This window comes from Chiloscyllium plagiosum, chromosome 18, assembly GCF_004010195.1.
Source record: "Chiloscyllium plagiosum isolate BGI_BamShark_2017 chromosome 18, ASM401019v2, whole genome shotgun sequence".
NCBI lineage: Eukaryota > Metazoa > Chordata > Chondrichthyes > Orectolobiformes > Hemiscylliidae > Chiloscyllium > Chiloscyllium plagiosum.
Window position 1 is genome coordinate 30,521,298 of NC_057727.1, and position 22,423 is coordinate 30,543,720.

Below are 22,423 nucleotides of genomic sequence, written 5' to 3' on the forward strand. Positions count from 1 at the left end.
TAATGTGATATTTTGCATCCTAAGCACTCAAAATATGACAATATTGAGGTAATATGTTTCATTTTGAGAATGAATTAAGGTTGAAGTGTTCCTGCATCATTCAATCTCATGTAACCATTAGTTGATACATTTATTTTAGTAAGCTAAGGATTAGAAAGTCTCCTTTACTTGTTTTAATATAAAATGTATTTATATCAACCATTCTTCAGATAACAACACAGGGGGAAAAATGAGTTAAAAATTTAATACTTGTAAATCAATCTGTTTACTGTACTGGAACTCCATTTTTAAAAAATCTAAGAAGAGTCCAACTGTACGTCTTTTGTATCTTTTACTGGTTTTTCCTTCTGTAAAGATCTAAATTCAGCATCATGGGCTCATTTGTAAGACAGGCTGTTAAACTGGCCTGGAGCAAGTGATTGTACCATCTTACCCCTCCAAGTTCTGGGTCTGCAGCAGCTGAACTAAAACAGGTTCATGGCCCCACTACTGAATGATCATCAAAAACAAAAGCTGTAAACCTTACAGGATTTTTAGTTTCTAAAGGAGCAGTAATAAGGACTGTTGCTGGCCAAAGCTCACCTCTCTCACAGATTTACCTCAGCAGCAACAAATGAATTTGCAGCTCAACTGAATTTATCACAATGAGACATAATTTAGGCTATTAACAGGCTTAAGCCACAAACTTGTTTTCTTTTACAGAGAGATAACTGTAGATAGATTGAGTACTTCATTTTGTGGTTCTAAATTTCTCTTTCATGCCATTTGTTTATCAATCTCTATATCTTGATTAGTTAGATAAGTGACTAAAACATTTACTTTTTGCAATTTGTTACAAAAAAGATAGTTTACTGCTTTAACTGCTCTCTGAATTGATGTGATTGGAGATTTGGAATTACCATTCAAGTTTGATTCATTAACTGTCTTATGTTTCAATTTTAATCATATGTTAACTGAATCTCAAATGGGTGATAGATATGGGACTAAAGGAATTTCCTGACAAGTTAGTTCCAATTAATCCAGAATTGAATAAAGAGCAACATGTCAAGTTTTGAAACATAGCCAAATAGTACAAATTTTATTGAATCTGGTACAAAGAGTTTGGGGTGAATCTGATGCGTTATCTTTCTCAAGATGTTGTGCTAATGATGTCAAGAAGCTTGGAAGCTTCATATATTTTAGTGCAGTTCAAAGCTAAAACTACAGCTTTGAAGCTTCCACATTTTGCCATCCCGATCTCCATCTCCTGGCCCTCATCTAGCTTCCCTTAACTGGAATTTAAATCCACCAAATGTCAGCCAAATCTTTGAAGCAGGATTATTTCACATAGTGGAGTCTTTGAAGATATGAAAATATAGCTATCAGTCAGCTGGAAAGCGGTGATGAAAGAATTAGAGGTCAATTATAAAACAGCTATACAAAACTGTGTACAAAGATTGGAATTATTGGTACAAGTCACTAGTGGTCTTTTACAATTGATCCATTTTAGAGATTATGCCATAAAGGATTTTACCCCAAAGAAGTTGACAGAAAGTAATATCACTATTTATGAAGTGAGGGTATCCTTGCAAGCTTTGAGGCCTCTAGCACTCCTATTCAATGATCTTTGCAGTATTGGCACCATTATCATGTACACCTCAGAACATATTGTGCCTAGAGATACTAGTGAAATCTTTCAGCTTGCTTTGGCGATTCCTACTCTTGCTGGGCTGTGTAGCTATTTTCCCAGTTGGGGGAGGGGTGAAGAAATGTCTGTTAGTGTTTCCACCTGGCAACTGCTCATATACTTCCTGGCAACTAGTCAAGAACTATATTGGCTAAAGCTGAGGAGCAGATTTTCATATACAGTTCTGATGATGATGATTTTTTATTTGATTTCAATGTGATGTTATTTTTGAACTGATGCTTAAAATCAAATCTCTTGAAAGGATTGTTACTTTGCGGGGAAGCTTTAAGAACATCATGTGTATTATGCATGTGTCAGCCTTAGCATAATGAAGCAATCTTCCCTCTGAATTGGCAAGTCATAGATGCAAGACCATAGCCAGTCTTAGGCACATAATTCCAACTGAGCCATCAGCACAGTACTGAAGAAGTTGAGTGTTGCACTAGGAAGATGCCACCTTTTAAATCAATGTTAATTCCGCTCTCTTGGGTCATGGCAAAAGATCCCAAATCACTATTCAAAGAAAACTCTGGTGACCTGTAATAGTTTTATTTCAATCTACACTACCATAAGATAGATCATCTGGTCATATATCTCATTGTTGTTTGTGGAGCCTTCCTACTGTATGAAATTTGGCTGTCGTACAATTGTACAATTCCTGAAGAAGGGCTTATGCCTGAAACATCGATTCTCCTGTTCCTTGGATGCTGCCTGACCTGCTGCGCTTTTCCAGCAACACATTTTCAGCTCTGATCTCCAGCATCTGCAGTCCTCACTTTCTTCTCCTGTCGTACAATTGTGGCAACAATTCAAAATGACTTCATTGGTTTTCAGATGCATTGGGACATCCAAAGACACTAATGAGCTCAAAATGAAAGATAGTTTGTTTATTCCTTTTCTTGATTATTAGCTGCCAAGAAAGAACCAAAAACCACTGCAGAAGTTAATAAAATTTGATAATTTAAAAGTTAGTGTACGACAATTGACTTAAATGTAAAATCTATTCAATATCCTTTAGCATTGGAACTAAAGATAAAAGCCCCTCAACAAATTTACAGAAGTTAATTTCTTTATATTGTAAACAATATTAAAACTAAAAATGTTTGGATTGTTCATCTATATAGTTTTATTTCTGCACATTACGGGGGTTGATAGCTCATTTAGCTGGATAGCTAGCTTGCAATGCCCACTGAGGCTAACAACATGGGTTCAATTCATACATCAGCTGAGGCTACCATGAAGGAATCTCCTTCTCAACCTCTCCCCTCACCTGAGATGTGGGTGACCCTCAGCTTAAACCATCACCTGTTGTTTCTCTCAGAGAGAAAGACCCTATGGTCCAGTAGGATGATAGCAACTTTGCATTCACCTTAATACACATTTCAGGTGTATATTTTCCCACGTTATGGCTTTTCCTTTAATTGTTCCGCCCAATAATTGAGAGGAATGTTTATCAATAATACATTCACACAAACATTGCTCACTCGAAGTTGATAAGGAATGATGTCATAATGAGTTCATTCCCTTTCCTGAAGATCACGATCGACCAACACTTTAAAAATGTTGCTTTGAGTTTTCAGTGAGCTGTCCAATTGGCCTATTAGTCTGTTTTACCATCAAAGAACTGATTGAACTGGGAAAATCACAGGGCAGTTTTCCTTATCACCTTTGTCAATAATTGCGTTGTTCTGTGTGAAATATGAGATTCATGCCTGCATTCCTACAATGATCTGATTGTTTATAGGAAAGCAATGCCAGCAGGATTTACCCAATTTTATTTTTCTAGTAGTTTCTCAGCCTCAATCATTTTAATCTCATAATCTCACAGTTCTTCTTCCTGGGATCATCATCAGCATTTTATTACTCCGGTCTCACAACCTCCCCATCTCTCCTTTTCAAGTAAATGTTTTGAGTACAATTTTCTGTTCCATCTATTCAATGTAAATTACAGGATCATGTTTTGCTGTCTACCAGCTACCTTCACATCCAACTTTAGAATACCACCCTTCTTCAAACTGTAACTTCTTTCCTTCACCTCCTGCTCTGTTCACATCCCTTCCTTCTTAGCAGTGATTTTCACTCACTTTCCACTCACCTCATCTAGCCAAGCTCTGTAAGTGGTCTGTTTTCATTCTTCACTCCATCATACGTTCTGTCCGTAAGTTCTGCAGAGCAATGAGAATCATTATGAAATGAAATATGAACATATAATGGCCTGAGCACCAAAACAGACCTGGTTAGGGTTAAAAACAGAGATCTATCAGGTGGATTTGGCTAGCATTCTTTGGCTCTTTATTGAACACAATCTAGCACTGGTTTGACGAGAAAGCACTCCTGGTGATCCACTCTACTTACCCTCTAATCCACAATGGCACCTGTTTGGAAACAATCTGAAAAGGACTGTGCTGAGGAAGGGTCACTGGATCCAAAACATTAACTCTGATTTCTCTTCACAGACCTGTTGAGCTTTTCCAGCAATTTCTGTTTTTGTACCAATTTATCTTATTTGAATCAGAGGTTTTATATTATTACATTGAATAAGAATAGGATGCTCTAATTTTTTTGTTTGTTAGTTTGTTGACTGTTTCATTTGACTATGACTTTTTCGACTTGTTGTAGCCTAGATTCATTCATTTAATTAGCATACTTTAATAGCAAAAACATTTGAAAATTTACTGTTACTGTTCATTAATTGAAATTCTCAGAAACTTGAGCTTGACATTTGACCTACAGTTCACAAAATACCATTTCTGTCAATGAAACATTGCAATTATCAATGATGTCAATTCGCATGCACATAACGTGTGAAACATTGCACTGATCCCTTTCAAATATGACAAGTGAATCTTAGTATCTGAAATATTGTGATTCTTAGTTATTATGTAACATGTTGTGAACATGGGACAATTGAATCTTGTCAATGCATTCTGAAAAAAATTCACATAGAGGTTAATGTAAAGAGAAATCCTGGAAGACAAAAACGAGATTCCTACATATGATTCAAAAGTTGAAATATTTAGTGCTGATAAGCCCTTTGTTTTAAGGCTAATAGGTGAACTTCAGTTTTATCAGTTTGTTTTTCAAATATAATTTGTGATATAGGGTTGTGATCTTATATATTCATACAAATTATTTTAGAGCCTGTATTCTGAACCAGTGGCATGTGGGTTTTGGTCTGTGGATATGAAGGGATTTAATCATTAACCTGTCAATTTTTCTGGAGCCAGTACTTATGAGAGAGCAGTTCTTGGAGTACCAATTAGAATTTGTTTGCATTGTTAGTTTTACAACTGAAGAGAGCAAACATTGAAAAGTATTAGTTTGTGTTTGGGTTAGAAGAATCAGAATTTTTTTTTGCTTAGGGAAAACGTTTGGTTTCAGTTTGCAGGAGACTAAGATGAAGTTAGATTGAAGATCGGTTTCTCCTGGGAGAAGGAGCAAGTTCAGAGCAGTTAGGCAATAGTTTATCTATAGCATGGGATTTAGTTTGAAAATTCAGATTTTCAGGTTTTTGGTTAGAAACCTGAATGGGTTATTTGAAGCTAAGAACTTTTAAGCTCACTTATATGACTATTCAAGGAAAAGCCAATCAAACTCTCAAGACTGGGAATTTGAAAAAATTTAAATTAAGTTAAACCTATCAATGCATTAGAGAAGGTAACCCTTCACTATTTGAGTACTGTAAAGTGATGGTGTTGGCATAAATAGGACTTTATTTTACCGTGTGCTTTGAAATCTTTCAAGTTATGTCATGTATAAATAGCTTGGTTTGCTTGATTTTAATTTATTTTCTGCTTCTTTGGGTCCAATAGCTTTTCTTCACAGTATTTAAAAAAAAACAGAGAAAAGCTGAGCTGGGAGAACTTGCCACTTGCCTTTCAGTGTACAGTGTTTATTTTAAAACTTGGAAGCCTTCTGCCTGAGGCAGTCTGTGTTAGCTATTATCAAATTGGGCCTAAAACCCTATACCCAGACTTGTTTCATCATTTACAACCTCTCTGAAAAAAGGCCAAGGACTATATAACCTTGTTAAAGGGCAGCATCATCACACCACCAAGCCAGATGTCAGTATGTGATCAGCTGGGATCATACAGAATTCATAATTCTACTAACTTGTTCAGAATATTACACTTTCTACCTCAAAATAGGTTATTTAAATGATAATCACTGCAGGACAAATTTATACCTATGACATGAAGGTGGTTAATGTGTGGAATGAACTTCCTGAGAAGTGGTGGATGCGGATATAATTACAACGTTTAAAAGACATTTGAATATGTACATGAATAGGAAAGGTTTGGAGGGATATGGGCCAGAGGCAGGGAGGTGGGAGTAATTAAGTTTAGGATTATGATCGGCTTGGGCTGGTTGGACCAAAGGGTCTATTTCCATACTTTATGGCTCCACGACTCTGACATGTAGGGCAACCTTTTTACACAGAGACAGGTTAGTGTGTGGAATGATCTGTCAGAGAGGGTGGTGGAATCTGATACAATTAGAATATTTAAAAGACTTTTGGATAAGGAAAGGATTAAAGGATATGGGCAAAACACAGGCAGGTGGGACTAGTTTAGTTTGAGGACATGGTCGGCATAGACTAGTTTCCATGCTGTATGACTCTGATGACAATGATCTCTGATATGGAGAGATTGTCTTGTGACAAAAGGCTAAACAGGTTGGGAGTCTACTTCCTGGAATTTATAAGAATGAGAAGTGATCTCATCAAATCATATAGGATTAAATAGAACACTGAACATAGAACAGGACAGCACAGCATAGGCACTTCAGCCCTCGATGTGCCAACTTTTTATCCTACTCTAAGATCAAACTAACCTACATACCCTGCATTTTACTATCATCAATATGCCTATCCAAGAGTCACTTAAATATCCCTAATGTATCTGACTCTACTACCACTGCTGGCAGTGCATTCCATGCACCCAACACTCTCTGTGGAAAAAACTTACCTCTGACATCTCCCCTAAACCTTTCTCCAATCACCTTAAAATTATGCCCCTTTGTGATAGTCATTTCCCCGCTGGGAAAAAGTCTCTGGCTATCCACTCTATCAATGCCTCTCGTCATCTTGTACAACTCTATCAAGTTACCTCTCATCCTTTTTCACTCCAATGAGAAAAGCCCTAGCTCCCTTAACCTTTCCTCATAAGACATGCCCTGCAGTCCAGGCAGCATCCAGGTAAATCTCCTCTGCACTCTCTCTAAAGTTTCCACATCCTTCTTATGATGAGGCAACCAGAACTGAACACAGTATTCCAAGGGTGGTAGAACCAGGGCTTTATAGAGCCACAGCATAACCTCGCAGCTCTTAAACTCAATCCCCCAGCTAATGAAAGCCAACAAACCATACACCTTCTTAACAACCCTATCAACCTGGGTGGCAACTTTGAGGGATCTGTGGACATGGACCCCAAGATCCCTGTGTTCCTCCACACTGCCAAGAATCCTGCCTTTAACTCTGTAATCTCCATTCAAATTCGACCTTCCAAAATGAATCACTTCATACTTTTCCAGATTGAACTCCATCTGCCACTTCTCAGCACAGTTCTGCATCCTGCCCATGTCCCATTGCAACCTATCCTTCCAGCCTTCCACACTATCCACAACTCCACCAATCTTAATGTCATCAGCAAACTAACTAACCCACCCCTCCACTTCCTCATCTAATCATTTGTAAAAATCACGAAGAGCAGAGGTCCCAGAACTGATCCCTGTGGAACACCACTGGTCTCCAAACTCCAGGCTGAATACTTTCCAACTACTACCACCCTCTGTCTTCAATGGGCCAGCCAAATTTCCTGTTATTCCATGCCTCCTTATGTTCTGAATGAGCCTACCATGGGGAACCTTATCAAACGTCTTGCTAAAATCGACATACACAACATCCACTGCTCTACCTGCATCCAGTGTTTTGTCACATTCTCAAAGAATTCAATAAGGTTTGTGAGGCATGACCTGCCATGCTGACTATCTCTAACCAAGCTATGCTTTTCCAAGTAATCAGAAATCCTGTCTCTCAGAATCCTTTCCACTAATTTGCCCATCACCGATGTAAAACTGACTGGTCTGTAATTCCCAGGGTTATCCGTATTCCCTTTCTTGAATAAGGCAATAACATTTGCCACCCTCCAATCATCTGGTACTTCTCCAGTGAATAGTGAGGACTCAAAGATCACCACCAAAGGCGCAGCAAACTCTTCCCTCGCTTCCTGTAGTAACTTTGGGTATATCCCACGAGCCCAGGGGACTTAACTATCCTCATGTTTTTCAAAATGTCCAGCACATCCTCCTTCTAAACATCAACCTGTTCAATCATGTCAGCTTGTTTCAAGCTGCCCTCACAAACAACAAGGTCCCTCTCACTAGTAAATACTGAAGCAAAGTATTCATTAAGGACATCCTTTACCTCCTTCGACTCCAGGCACAAATTCCCTCCAGTATCGCTGATCAGCCCTACCCTCACTCTGGCCATCCTCTTGTTCCCCACATAAGTGTAGAATGCTTGGGTTTTCCTTAATCCTACCCACCAAGGCTTTTTCATGCCCCTTTCTAGCTCTCCTAAGTCCATTCTTCATCTCCTTCCTAGCTATCTTGTAACCCTCTGGAGCTCTGTCTGATCCTTGCTTCCTCAACCTTAAGTAATCTTCCTTTTCCTTCTTGACTGGATGTTCCCCATTTCTTGTCATCAAAGGTTCTTTCACCCTGCCATCCCTTTCTTGCCTCAGTGAGACAACCCTATCCAGCACTATCAGCAAGTGCTCCCTATACATCCCCCACATTTCTGTTGATTATTTCCCTGAGAATGTCTGCTTCCAATTTATGCTGCACAGTTCCTGACTAATCGCATTGTAATTTCCCCTCCCCAATTAAATACTTGCCCATACTGTCTAGTCCTGTCCTTCTCCATGACTATAGTAAAAGCCAGGCAGTTGTGATCACTAAATGCTGTCCCACCAAGAGATGTGACTCCTGACCTAGGCCATTGCCAAGCACCAAATCCAATATGGCCTCCCCTCCAGTCGGCCTATCTATGTATTGAGTCAGGAATCCTTCCTGGACACACCTCACAAAATCTGCTCCATCCAAACTATTTGCACTAAGGAGGTTCCAAACAATATTAGGAAAGTTGAAGTCACCCATGACAACAACCCTGTTACTTCTGCACATTTCCAAAGTCTGCCTCCCAATCTGCTCTTCCGTGTTTTTGCTGCTATTGGGGGTTCTACAGAAAACTCCCAATAGAGTGACTGCTCCTTTCTTGTTTTTGACTTCCAACCATACTCTCTCAGTAGACAAATCCTACTCAACAACCTGTCTTTCTGCAGCCGTGATAGAATCCCTGATTAGCAATGCCACTCCCTCACTCTTTTACCTTCCTCCCTATTCCATTTGAAACATCTAAACCCTGGAACAGCCAACAACCATATCTGACCCTGTGACATCCAAGTCTTCTTAATGGCCAAAACATCACAGCTCCAAGTATTGATCCATGCTCTAAGTTCATTACCCTTATTCCTGACACTTCTTGCGTTAAAATAGACACACTTCAAACCATCACACTGACTGCAACTTTGCCCCATCAACTGTGTATCCTTTCTCACACACTCTCTGCATGCTGTATCTGCCTGTTCACCAGTAGGTCTGGTTCCCATCCCCCTGCCAAATTAGTTTCCATGAGGGTTCTTCATGAGCTCTAGCAAACCTCCCATCCAGGATATTGGTGCCCCTCCAGCTCAGATGCAACCTGTACTCCTTGTACAGGTCCCACCTTCCCCAGAAGTTAACCTAATGATCCACATATCTGAAGCCCTCCCTCCTACACCAGCTCTGCAGCCCGGTGGTCATCTGCACTTGCTCTCTGTTCCTAGCCTCACTAGCCCTTGGCACTAGTAGCAACGCTGAGATTACTACTCTGCTTGTCCTGCCTTCGAGATTCCAAACTAATTCTCTATATTCACTTTTCAGATCCTCATCCCTTTTCCTAACTGTGTCAATGGTACTGTGTGTACCATGACCTCGGGCTGCTCACCCTCCTCCTTAAGAATCCTGTACTCTCAATCCGAAACATTCGTGACCCTGGCACCTGGGAGGCAACATACCAACGAGGAGTCTCGTTCGCAACCACATAATCTCCTATCTGTTCTTCTAACCACTGAATCTCCCATCATTATCGCTGTCTTATTCTCCCCCCTTCCCTTCTGAGCAACAGAGCCAGGCTCAGTGCTTAGAGACCTGGCTTTCCCCTGGTAGTATTCAAAGCGGTATACTTATTGTTGAGGGCACATGGAATCCCGGCACAGAGCTACCTTTATCCTGTAACTTAGGCATGAATATCTCCCTATAACTTCTGTCTGTCACCCCCTCAGCCTCCTGAATGATCCAAAGTTCATCCAGCTCCTGCTCCAGTACCCTAATGTGATCTGTAAGTTACATATTGTGGATTCTTAGAGAGCTTGACAGGGTAAAGGCTGAGAGGATATTTCCCCTCATGGGAGAGTCTAAAACCAGACGGTATAGTCTCTAGTTTAACACTGAGATGAGGCGGAATTTCTTCTCTCAGATGGTTGTGAATATTTGGAACCCTTTGCCACAGAGAGCAGTGGGGGGGCATAGTCCTAGTCTATATTTAAGGTTGCGATAGATCGATTCTTGATCAATAGGGGTATCTAGAGTTATTGGGAAAATGCAGTATAATGAAGGTGAGGAATGTTGGATCTGCCAGGATCGTGTTGAATGGCAGCACACATTTGAGGAGCTGACCGTCTATTTCTGTTCCTAATTCTTGTGGTCTTATGGTTTTTACAAATATAAGAATACACCTCAACTCACTACCTATTTAAGTTGCATATTGTGGTGAATGTTTAAGGAAATTGCGATCATTTCACGGTAAATCTTTGCCTAAATAATGTATTTCTTTTATGTTTGTTGCAGGTCATTTGTCATCCAACAGATTCCAAGCAGTAACCTCTTTATGGTTGTTGTAGACGCCAGCTGTGATTGCCCAGTTGGACCAATTACAATGGACCCTATAGAAATAATGTATATCCTTTAATATAGTTGATTGAGTTAATCTGTTTTTGAAAAGTATTTAATTTTATTAATGAATACTTTCCAATCAGCAGAAGCAGCAAAGCAGATGTACAATAAGAACATTTCAAAATAATATCTATCTATTTATAGAGCATAATGTGTGTGTAATTTGGCAGCAGCCATACTGTTACGTAGTTACTTTGAAAGTCACCCAAGCAGGTATGGTTCAGTCCTTGATTTATTCATGTCAGTTTATTTAGTTTAATTTACCTTTAGTTTGAGTGAGTAATACTTTTTCCTAACATCAATAACATTTTCCTAACATTTATGGGCAGCATGGTGGCACAATGGTTAGCACTGCTGCCTCACAGTACCAGAGACCCGGGTTCAATTCCCACCTCAGGCGACTGACTGTGTGGAGTTTGCACATTCTCCCTGTGTCTGCGTGGGTTCCCTCCGGGTGCTCTGGTTTCCTCCCACAGTCCAAAGATGTGCAGGTTAGATGAATTGGCTATGCTAAATTGCCCGTAGTGTTAGGTGAAGGGGTAAATGTGGGGAAATGGGTCTGGGTGGGTTGCGCTTAGACCAGTCGGTGTGGACTTGTTGGGCCGAAGGGCCTGTTTCCACACTGTAAGTTATCTAATTAATACAGCTCCTTTTGTGCTACATTTAGAGAGTTGAAAATCACTATAGAGTAAAATTTCCTCTCTTTGCTTCAGACTGTTGAATAGCCTGGCTACAGTGAATGCTATCTCGGCTTTCCAACATGTCCTGGGAGTTTGTTCTTACATTTCGTGTGTTGCATCCTCTAGAACCATTCCTAGGTATGACTTGCATAACCGATAGGATCACTAACTAGAGGTAGTTGTGCATTAATACGCAGTCAGAAGGATGTAGCCCTGGAATCCTCAGCATTGACTCCAGATTAAGGCTCAGTATGCGATCAAACATGGGCAAGAAAATCTTTTGTTATCGAGGTCCCTCAACTGACGTATCAGTTTTCCTCCATGTTAAATACTGCTTGGAAGAGACAGGAAGCACAAAATATACCGAATAGTTTGGGGATTTAAGTGTCCCTCATGAAGTGTGGCTTTGTAGTAGCACTACTGATTGAGCTGGGCATATCTGTCAGCCTAGGACTGATGGTGAGTAAACCAACACAAGACTGTAAAAACTACTTGACCTCACCTGTAGCAATGTACCTGTTGCAAATGCATCTGCCCTTAACCATATTGATAGGAATGACATTATGGAAATGAGGTACTGTTGTTATGGACCAGATTAGACCTCCCAAAGTATATTTGGGAGATAGCCCAGACCCTAACTTTCATACACTGTGTTCCAGATATGATTCGATTGGTCCACCACTAAGCTTCAATCAAAGTATACTTATTCTTACAATGCAATTACAATACAACAAAAGAAGAATTGGCATAACTTTACTCTGTTGAAATACTTAATAAGATAATGTATTATTTAACCACTAATCATCAACTATTCCATTATAGGCAGCATTCCATAAGCATACCTTGACAAAAATGCAGTTCAGGAAAACAGTTATGATTCTCATATTCTGGCTGTCTCCAGTCCAAATTCAAGAAACAGTCTGTCCCTTTTGATTTTTAAGAGGAAGCCTCGCTGTCTAAGACTTCACTCTAGCAGCAGAGAACCCAAGCTTTTAGCTCTAGCAGCCAGCTGAAACCTTCTCAACTAACTGAAAGCAAAACTAAAAATCTTCCTGAATCTATGTGAGCCCTGACCGCAGCCACTCATGATTCTTCTGTTTTAATTTAAAAAAACAACACCCAGGGAGAACTCAAAGTCGTTTGCCTGTGTGAAGGAGGCATTTCAGCACCATGGTGACAATATCCCTCTGCAAGAGAAACAGGACAGAGCACATCTCTTAAAGGCACAGTACTACCACACTGTCTTCATATTCAGGTCACCCTCCATTGTGCAGTATGCCCTTATCAATATACCAAATGAGGTAGAACAGGTCTCATTATTCAAAATTGGACATGCAATTCACACTTCAACAGGTCATCAACAGCAGCAGAATTGTAATCCACCACAATCTTTGGTTTCATGGCCCGTACTATCATTCACTCTATCATTACCATCAAGCCAAGCAAACAATGCTGGTTCAGTGAAAAATATTGGAAAGCATAAGCAGCTGAGGAGCAAATGTGTTAAACAGCAGAAGCAACATGCTGTAGGTTTATCTAATCCATCACTTAGATCAATGCCATGTTGCCCCATTACATCCAGTTGTGAAAAGTGATGGATTGTTAATCAGCTGACTTGAAGAGCGTGTATCATAAATATCCTCATTATGATGATGAAGCGCAGAAAGTCAATGCAAAAGACAAGGCTGAAGATCTTACAAACATCTTCAAACAGAAATGCCAAGTAGACGATCCATCTTCATCTTTTGATGAGGTCACAATATCTCAGAAACGAGTCTTCAGTTAATTAAATTCATTCCACATGAGATCAAGAAGAACCAAGCACACTTGATAAAGGGGTCTGGATACAGACTTCTGCAGAGTCTGTCCTGTCCCACCAACAGGACAGGACATAGCTGAGGATGAAAATGGTGGTGTCTGGGACATTGTCTTTAAAGTTTGATTCTGAGTATACCTTTTGTCAGGTGTTGCTTGGCCAGTTTATTGGACAGCTCTCCCAATTTAACATTTGCACTTTGTTGGTAGCAGCAAACACAATATGATTGAATTTTCATCTGGTATTAGAAGGAAAAGAATGGTCCTCAGATACTGTTTTAAATCTAAATGAAAGCAGTTGAGCAGGCATGAAAGCAGAGCTTGATGAAGGAAATTGGAATACCAGATTGGGAGATAAATCATAGAGAAGTATTTAAGGGGGTATTTTAAAACACTCAGAATAAATTCCAACTATAAAAATAAATTCTAAGAAGTTGACCAACTTGCCATGATTATCTGAAGAAGTTAAGGAAAGGATCAAATTGAAGGAAAAGACATACAAATGTGCAAAAATGACTAACAGCTCAGATGATTGGTCAGAAAATTAAAAATGGCAGAGAATGACTAAAATGTAAATCAGATGAAAGAAATTAAAGTATGAAAGAAAGCTCATGAGAAATATAAAAATGGATAGCAAGGCTTTCTATAAGTACCTAAAAAGGAAAAGTAAGTTTTGGTCCATTAGAAAATGAAAATAATGAAATTATAATCAGTCGGAGAATGGTACTGAACAAACTGATGGAGCTGCAGGCTGACAAGTTGGGACCTGTTGGACTTCATCCTTGGGTCTTAAAAGAAGTGGCCAACGAAATAGTAGATGTGTTGGTATTAAATTTCCAAAGCTTACTATATTCTGGAAAGGTGGCATCAGTCTGAAAGTAGAAAATATAACTCCACTACAGTATTCAGAATCTAATGTGAGATTGGAGTAACAAACGGGCCAAATTAGAATGTTTCCTTCCCTCACTGTTAGTAAACCTGTCAGGTTTTTGGATTACGTCAGTTGCTTTATGGTCACTCTCTTACTGTTAACATCTTAATTTGTAGATTTTACTGAAAGAAGTGCGAATTCTCAAACTTTATGATAGAAGTTTAATTCATTTTCTTCATTTTAATCATCCAGGCTTCTGAATTACGAGCCCGGTAACATGACCTCTACATCACCAGTCTGCATTGCTATTATTCATTATTATTGTAATTACATTCACAAATTGAGAGCTCAGGAGAGGCTATATTAATGAGTGTGTTAATGCTGGTGCATTTCTGCTGGTCACTACAATATTATTTTTGATAATCTCATTTGTCCCCAGTGTGTCTTCATTTTCATAAAATGTTTCTATTTTTGAGACCTACTGTGATCTTCCAATCATTTCAGTTGCACGTTATTTGAAAGAATGTATTAAAATGCAATATTTTAAGGGAACATTTGAAACTGACTCTCCTTAACTGCTATGAACATAATGAATCACAGAAATGTGATCATCTTAGATCTCAGAAAATCAGAAGACGTCCAGACTCCTGTCATCCATTCCATGCTGAAGTAAGCAACTATGTTTAAGAGCGATCAATCAACTTATACAATAGCTATTTTTACAAAATAGTTCAGCTGTTGTTTTCAATGAGTTGGAAATCTGCCTTTCTCTTTCCATAGGTACATAATGCATTTTAAGGAAGACTTTCTGTAAAACGAATTAAAATGATTACATACATCTTTTAGCAACTATCAAAGTCCAATTATATTTACTATCTAGCTCACGAGCTGAAAATTAACCAATAAAGGTTAATGAATTATTGTAAACTCCAGTGTCATTGTGCCTGAATACTTCAGTTGACTGTTTACCTGGTTGTGAAAGTCTTGGTGCAACGCTCAGGTTCTCCTTCTCTTGATGCTACATTTAACATGGTTTGCAAAAGGAAAAATCATTGCTATAGAGCGTGTTAGATATTTACAGGCAGCTTTCTTTGAGGTGATCACCAATGCCACACTGTTAACTGGAGAGTTTGACCCAGTCTAAATGATGAACAATTTTGTTTTGTTCTACAGCAAGAGTAATATTTGAGGCCTAAATCTTCACTCCCTGTTAGGTCTGCAGAGTCGGGATAGTTCCTTGCTCTGCAAACCTGGGCTTGAAAAATTATTGCCCATATTTCTGATCTTCAGTCTGAGGAGTAGAGTGGATTAGAAGTCAGGGTGAATGACTCCATAGAATAGAACTATGGAGGCTGCCAGTTGTGAAAATAGGTTAACCAGAAGACCCTATTTGTCCCAGAGAAGATGGTGGTGTGTTGCTTTCTTTATTCACAAGTCCATGTGTTATAAGTATACACTAGTGCTGCAGGAAGGGAGTTCCAGTAATTTGTCCTAGGGACGATGTGTTATAATTTCGCATCGGGGCAGTGTGGCACAGAGGGAAACTTGGATATCTTTTTTATATCTATTTGACTCATTCCCCAAAACTGTAATCAAATACTTAGGAAAATTTAGAAAACTAAGCACTTGGTCTGAGTACTGTTCCAAACATTTGTCTAAAGGTTGATAATTTTTCAAGATTTTTCTTACTTCCAGCATAGTTTTCCCTTCAAATCTTGTCCAAGTGTCCCACTGGTATATCTCCCAGTTCAACACAGGTGTAGCTAGTGTCTTGAGTATAACAACCTGAGACAAAACTCCTTTGGTTCTAATGTTCTTTAACTCTGGAGTTTCTTGCCTCAAATTCTCTACCTGTCTTCTCAGCTTGGCTATCCCTGAAGTGTAATATATTTTTAGGAGTCCTCTGTTAACCATTATTAAAATCTCTTACTCAGTACACTGAATATTAAATGAACTTTGCCGGTCAGAGATGTTCCATGCTTTGCAACCAGATTTCTGTAAAAGCTAAAACTAAATATGTTTTAATAATCTGTTCAAGATTAGAGTCGTATCCACAATCTACTCACCACTTTAATTAAATTCTTGTTGACCCTTTACTCTTCTAATATTTCTCTCCCAGATAACTTGGTCACATGATCATTGACCAGAAGCCAGGTGCTTTACCAGAAACTAAGTCATAGAGAATGCTAGTATCAACATAGGTCTTTTCTGCCTTTACCAAAAGCACACATGTGCGTTTACAGTAACAAAAGCATAGGTGGTTTCAGAAACGGTTAAGAGTTTAGCACTCAAGAATTAACAGTACAGAGACAGAGAAAGGTGATCAAATTTATTTGTTATTAACATCTGTGAAAGAAAAGCTGAAGGTAACTCACAGAGCTTAACAGAAAAAATAGCTGCCATACCAATGAAAGCGACATTACGAGGCATAGCCAAAAGTTTGAGCAGAGATGTTTGTTTAGGGAGGTTTTTATATAGCCGGAAACCTGGAAAACTCAAAGCACAGCCATTATTGATGGAGTAAAGGTAAAATACATGAACAAATGTTTAACGCTAAAAGAAAGGTGAGCTCGAGAGATAAAATTCTAAAGCTGAAGAAGGTAACAGTGTTTGGAAAGACCCAAACTGGGAAACAATTTAAATATCTGGATGAGAGTTTTAAACTTGAAATGTTAGTGGTCTGGGAACCAACGTAAGTCAGTGAAGTCAAATGAGTGGGATTTAGTATTGAATAGGATCTCGACAACAGAGTTTTGAGTTTGCTGATCTCTGCAGATAGTGGGGGATGTTAGACCAGCCTGGAGATCATTGGAATCATGAGATCTGGTGATGACATAGGCATGATGGAAGGTTTCAGCAGTGGATGATTAAGGTAGATAATTTTAGAGGTGCACAACCCAATCACCCTGTAGCACAGCATTTCAACTCCCCCTCCCACTCCACCGAGGATATGCAGGTCATTGGACTCATCCACCGAAGGTTTCAGCAGTGGATGATTAAGGTAGATAATTTTAGAGGTGCATATGCATAACCTTTGACAATGTCTTTGCGATTACTGAGACTCACCTCAGCTACAGATAGAACCATTACTTATTACATAAGTATGAACCTTAATATTAACCATTAGTAACAGCAAATTATTGTCTTGTGATTATGTCATATTTTTGTCAACTGTTTTGTAACCATATAAATAAACTTAATCATTTCAGGAAAATGCAAGAGAATGTGGAGGTGCACTGGACCTAACACCTTACCTTGCAATTCAACTGCTGCCTCTCACTGTGGCATTGTCTCAGACGTGACAGAAACTCTTGTATTAGAACTTTGGCATGCTGAATCATGGGAAGAATCATAAACTGAATGCCAACAGATTAGAGGAAATGCCGAGCAATGAAATACCCCTAAATTACACAAAACATTAGAAACTGAAACTTTTGGTGGAACCACAGTGAAGGTAAATGTTAGATCAGAACTAGGTAAACAATTTGCAACTTATGCAAAATATATACAGGTATTGTCATTATGGTAACCATAAACTGTGAGACTAAACCATTCACTTTGCAGACATCATTGGTGATTGATTGTTTTGAGCCTTGCCTTATCCTTAAGAGATTGAACTTGTTTGTGTACATTTTTAAATAAACAATCTCTTGAAAACAGCAGGTTTGATGTAGCATGGAGTACCTTTTGTTGTGTCATTTGTTAACTCTATGTTCCATTAATGCATTTTCTTATTTCTCTATATCATTTGTACATGACTTTCATATAAAGAAAACTAGTGAATAGTTGTTTCTGTACACAGACTGTTTACAGTGTTAAAATGTCACCTGGTTGCTGAAATCCCATTAGAAATAGATATGGAATGGAAAATCACCTTCTCAGCAGACTTTTAAATTCAAACAAAAATTGTATAATTGCCATATCAATCAATGTTTTAATTCAAATGCTCATTTGTTAAAATTAGCAAGTTGTTGTTTTACTGTAGGTCATCATTTCTACACACAAAATGCAAGGAATATTGTAGCAAGAATATTCTTAGTTATTCACAAACTGTTATTTGCAGCTTTCCAAATATGCACGTTTTGTATGATATGCCCGGTGATGCTGAATATTATAAAGAGGAAAATTGAAGAAATGTATGAATATGCATAGAATATTTGATCATTCGCAATATTCTGAATAAAGAGAAACATTGTAAATTTGTTGAAATTTTTTTGTTTTTATTCAGAAATGTTGCTGCAGTCCCATTGGGGATACTTAAATGCATATAGCTAACACAATCATGCATCAGGATTTAGCATTACTTATAAATGCTGGAATGGATATTAAATTAAATGAGACTTTGAGTTAAAAATAAACAATTGATTAATTTAAAAACAAATTATTGCAGCAAAATATATTTCAGAAGTTTTGAATATGATCATATTTCTGTGAGTCTTTATGTATTCTAGAGTGAAAGACTGTACATGTACTGAACACAATCATCCGTGGAAGGTAAGAAGGAGAGAGTAAAGATGCGCAGGCAGTCCCCAGGTTGTGAATGAGTTCTGTTCTGGAATCCATTTGGAGGTCAATTTGTACACAAGTCAGAACACAATGCAGAACTATATACAGGAAATAATCGTATGTGGAATCTTTAATATTACATCCTTGTATGAGATTGTGTTCATAAGTATGATAAATCAGATATCTTAAAAACAAGAGAGGGAGAAAGAAACTGCATAGGGATCACAGAGAGAGAGAAATTGAGAGAATATAAAAATAAATTTTAAAAAGGAAAGGGTGAAAATCATGGTGAAAAGAAAAATCAGAAAAGTGAAACCAAAAGAAATGAACAAGTAAGAAGGGTAACCACTGAATGGCACACATTAAAGGAGAAACATCTACAGAGATTTGACACGTCAAGTATAAAACAATTGCACTCACCATTACGAAAACTGTCCACACAGATTTAAGATTCTGTATTGTAGGAATTTCATTTACCAGACTTCGCTTAAATCTAGCACTTAGTCAAGGGGACCTTCAAGTGTCCATCAGCAACAATGTCAGCAAGCAGACTAGAGTCATACAGATGTGCAGCACAAAAACAGACGCTTCAGTCCAACTCATCCATGCCAACCTGATATCCTAACCTAATCTAGTCCCATTTGTCAGCACTTGGCCCATATACCTCTAAACTCTTGCTATTTATATATCCATCCAGATGCCTTTTAACTGCTGTGATTGTACCAGTCCCCACCACTTCCTCTGGCAGCTCATTCCATACATGCAGTACGAAAAAGTTGCATGTTAGGTCCCTTTTATATCTTTCTCCTTTCACCCTAAACCTATGCTCTCTAGTTCTGGACTCTCCCAACCCAGGGAAAAGATCTTGTCTTTTTATCCTATCCATGCCCCTCATGATTTTATCAACTTCTATAAGGTCACCCCTCAACCTCCGACGCTTCAGGGAAAACAGCCCCAGCCTATTCCGCCTCTCCCTATAGCTCAAATCCGCCAAACTTGCCAACATCCTTGTACATCTTTTCTGAAGCCTTTCAAGTTTCACAACATCTTTCCAATAGAAAGAAGACCAGAATTGCACGCAATATTCCAACAGTGGCCTAAACAATGTCCTGTACAGCTGCAACATGACCTCCCAACTCCTGTACTCAATACTCTGACCAATAAAAGAAAGCAAACCAAACTCCTCCTTGACTATACTATTTACCTATGACTCTACTTTCAAGGAAATGTGAACCTGCACTCGAAGGTCTATTTGTTCAGCAGGAGTATACTCCCAGGTCCTACTCTGATTTACTTTTCCAAAATGCATCACCTCACATTTATCTAAATTAACTCCACCTGCCACTCCTCAGCCCATTGGCCCATCTGATCAAGACCCTGTTGTACTCTGAGGTAACCTCCTTTGCTGTCCGCTACATCTCCAATTTTGGTGTCATCTGCAAACTTACTAACTATACCTCCTATGTTCACATCTAAATCATTTAAATGAATGACGAAAAGCAGTGGACCCAGCTCCAATACTTGTGGCACACCATTGGTCACAGGCCTCCAGTCTGAAAAACAACCCTCCACCACTACCCTCTGTCTTCTACCTTTGAGCCAGTTCTGTATCCAAATGGCTAGTATTCCCTGTATTCCATGAGGTCTAACTTGCTAACCAGTCTTCCATGAGAAACCTAGTCAAACACCTTAATGAAGTCCATATAGATCACGTCTACCACTCTGCCTTCATAATCCTCTTTGTTACTTATTCAAAAAAACTCAATCAAGTCTGTGAGACATGATTTCCCACACACGAAGCCGTGCTGGCTATCCCTAATCGGTCTTTGCCTTTCCAAATACATATACATCCTGTCCCTCAGGATTCCCTCCAACAATTTGCCCACCACCAATGCCAGGCTCACGAGTCTATGGTTCCCTGACTTTTCCTTACCACCACGTTAGCCAACCTCCAGCCATCCAGGCACCTCATCTGTGACTATCGATGATCCAAATATCTCAGCAAGAGGCCCAGCAATCACTTCCTTAGCTTCCCACACAGTACTAGGGTACACCTGATCAAGGCCTGGAGATTTATCCACTTTTATGCATTTCAAGACATCCAACTCTTTCTCCTCTGTAATATGGACATTCTTCAAGATGTCACCATCTATTTTCCCAGATTCTATATCTTCCATATCCTTCTCCACAGTAAACACTAATGCAAAATACTTGTTTAGTATCTTCTCTATCTTCTACGGCTCCACACAAAGGCTGCCTTGTTGATCTTTGAGGGGCCCTATTCTCTCCCTAGTTACCCTTTTGTCCTTAACTTTATTAGCCAAAACTATCTCACGTTCCCATTTGCTGTCTTGATTTCCCTCTTAAGTATACTCCTATTGCCTTTATACTCTTTTAAGGATTCACTCAATCCTCAATTTCTCTCGTTAGCCAGCTTTCCTAAGCCGACCAGCATTTCCTTTCACCCGGGACAGGAATATAGTCTTTCTGGTCTCTCGTTATCTCATTTCTGAAGGCTTCCCATCTTTCAGCCATCCCTTTACTTCCGAACATCTGCCCTCAATCAGCTTTTGAAAGTCCTTGCCTAATACTGTCAAAATTAGCCTTCTTCCATTTTAGAACTTCAACTTTTAGATCCAGTCTACCCTTTTCCATCACTATTTTAAAACTAATGGAATTGTAGCCAATCACATTGATGAATTATTACAGCCAGCAAACTAGGACTGTTTTTAAATAAAATGATTATCCTACATTTTAATTATGTTTTAAAAGAACAAAATAAATGATTATGAATTAACAAAAAAGTAAAATATGATAAACAAAAATTAACAATTCATTAAAATGTGAATTATTTTTCATCAACATAGAAAAGCAGAAATTTCCAAGTTTAGTGTTAGTTATTCAAGGTCAATAGAGAGACTTAGCAGTAATCATAAAGTTAGTAGACTGTTGAAAACCCAGATACACCTCGTTTAACATGGTGTAACCTTTCCCAAGGTTTTTTTTACATCAGATCCTAGGTTTAAATGTGGAGGTTTTCATCATTTATCTGATTGATTGGGGATTGTACCCTAGGAGACCTCAATGCTACATTCTCCTGAGAAGTGTTGAATCACTGCTAAAGGCTTTTGGATTTTCACTTTATTCTGTGGATGTGTGGACTCATCAGGATGCTGTCAGTTTAAGTGGAGTAATAATACACAATAATAGGCAACGTTCACAGTTTCACTGACATTAGTTCTGCAAAGTCCTGTACATAAAAAAGTAGAGTAGAAGTTGAACAATCATTTACTTAAAAAGCATATTTTCCATCCTGGAGCCACACTACAGGAAATAAACTCCATTATTAAATCAAATTAACTTGTTATTAAATAATGTAATAGCATTTAGAATATTGAGCTGCTGTAAAAACATTTTTGAAAATTCTTACTGCTGTGAAGTATTGTATATTGAGTTCCTTCCCAAGATCCACAAGCCTGACCACCCTGGCCGACCCATTGTCTCAGCATGCTCCTGCCCCACTGAACTCATCTCTACCTACCTCGACACTGTCCTATCCCCCCTAGTCCAGGAACTCCCCACATACGTTTGAGACATCACCCACACCCTCCACCTCCTCCAAGACTTCCGTTTCCCCGGCCCCCAACGCCTCATCTTCACCATGGATATCCAATCCCTCTACACCTCCAACCGCCATGACCAGGGCCTCCAAGCCCTCCGTTTTTTCCTCTCCAGACGTTCCCAACAATACCCCTCCACCGACACTCTCATTCGTTTGGCCGAACTGGTCCTCACCCTTAACAATTTCGCCTTTGAATCCTCCCACTTCCT

At 39.0% G+C, this 22,423-nt stretch overlaps 1 protein-coding gene across 1 annotated transcript in view; it reads left to right on the forward strand.

The window, feature by feature from the left end:
- The window catches only part of cacna2d3a (calcium channel, voltage-dependent, alpha 2/delta subunit 3a), a 645,952-nt gene extending 628,206 nt beyond the window's left edge, over positions 1 to 17,746 (forward strand). The window contains exons 35-37 of the mRNA XM_043708636.1: positions 10,616 to 10,725; positions 14,673 to 14,755; positions 17,296 to 17,746. Coding sequence (XP_043564571.1) covers positions 10,616 to 10,725; positions 14,673 to 14,755; positions 17,296 to 17,388 — 286 coding nt within the window. The 3' untranslated portion in view covers positions 17,389 to 17,746. The remainder of the gene's footprint in view (positions 1 to 10,615; positions 10,726 to 14,672; positions 14,756 to 17,295) is intronic.
- The last annotated feature ends 4,677 nt before the right edge of the window (positions 17,747 to 22,423 follow it).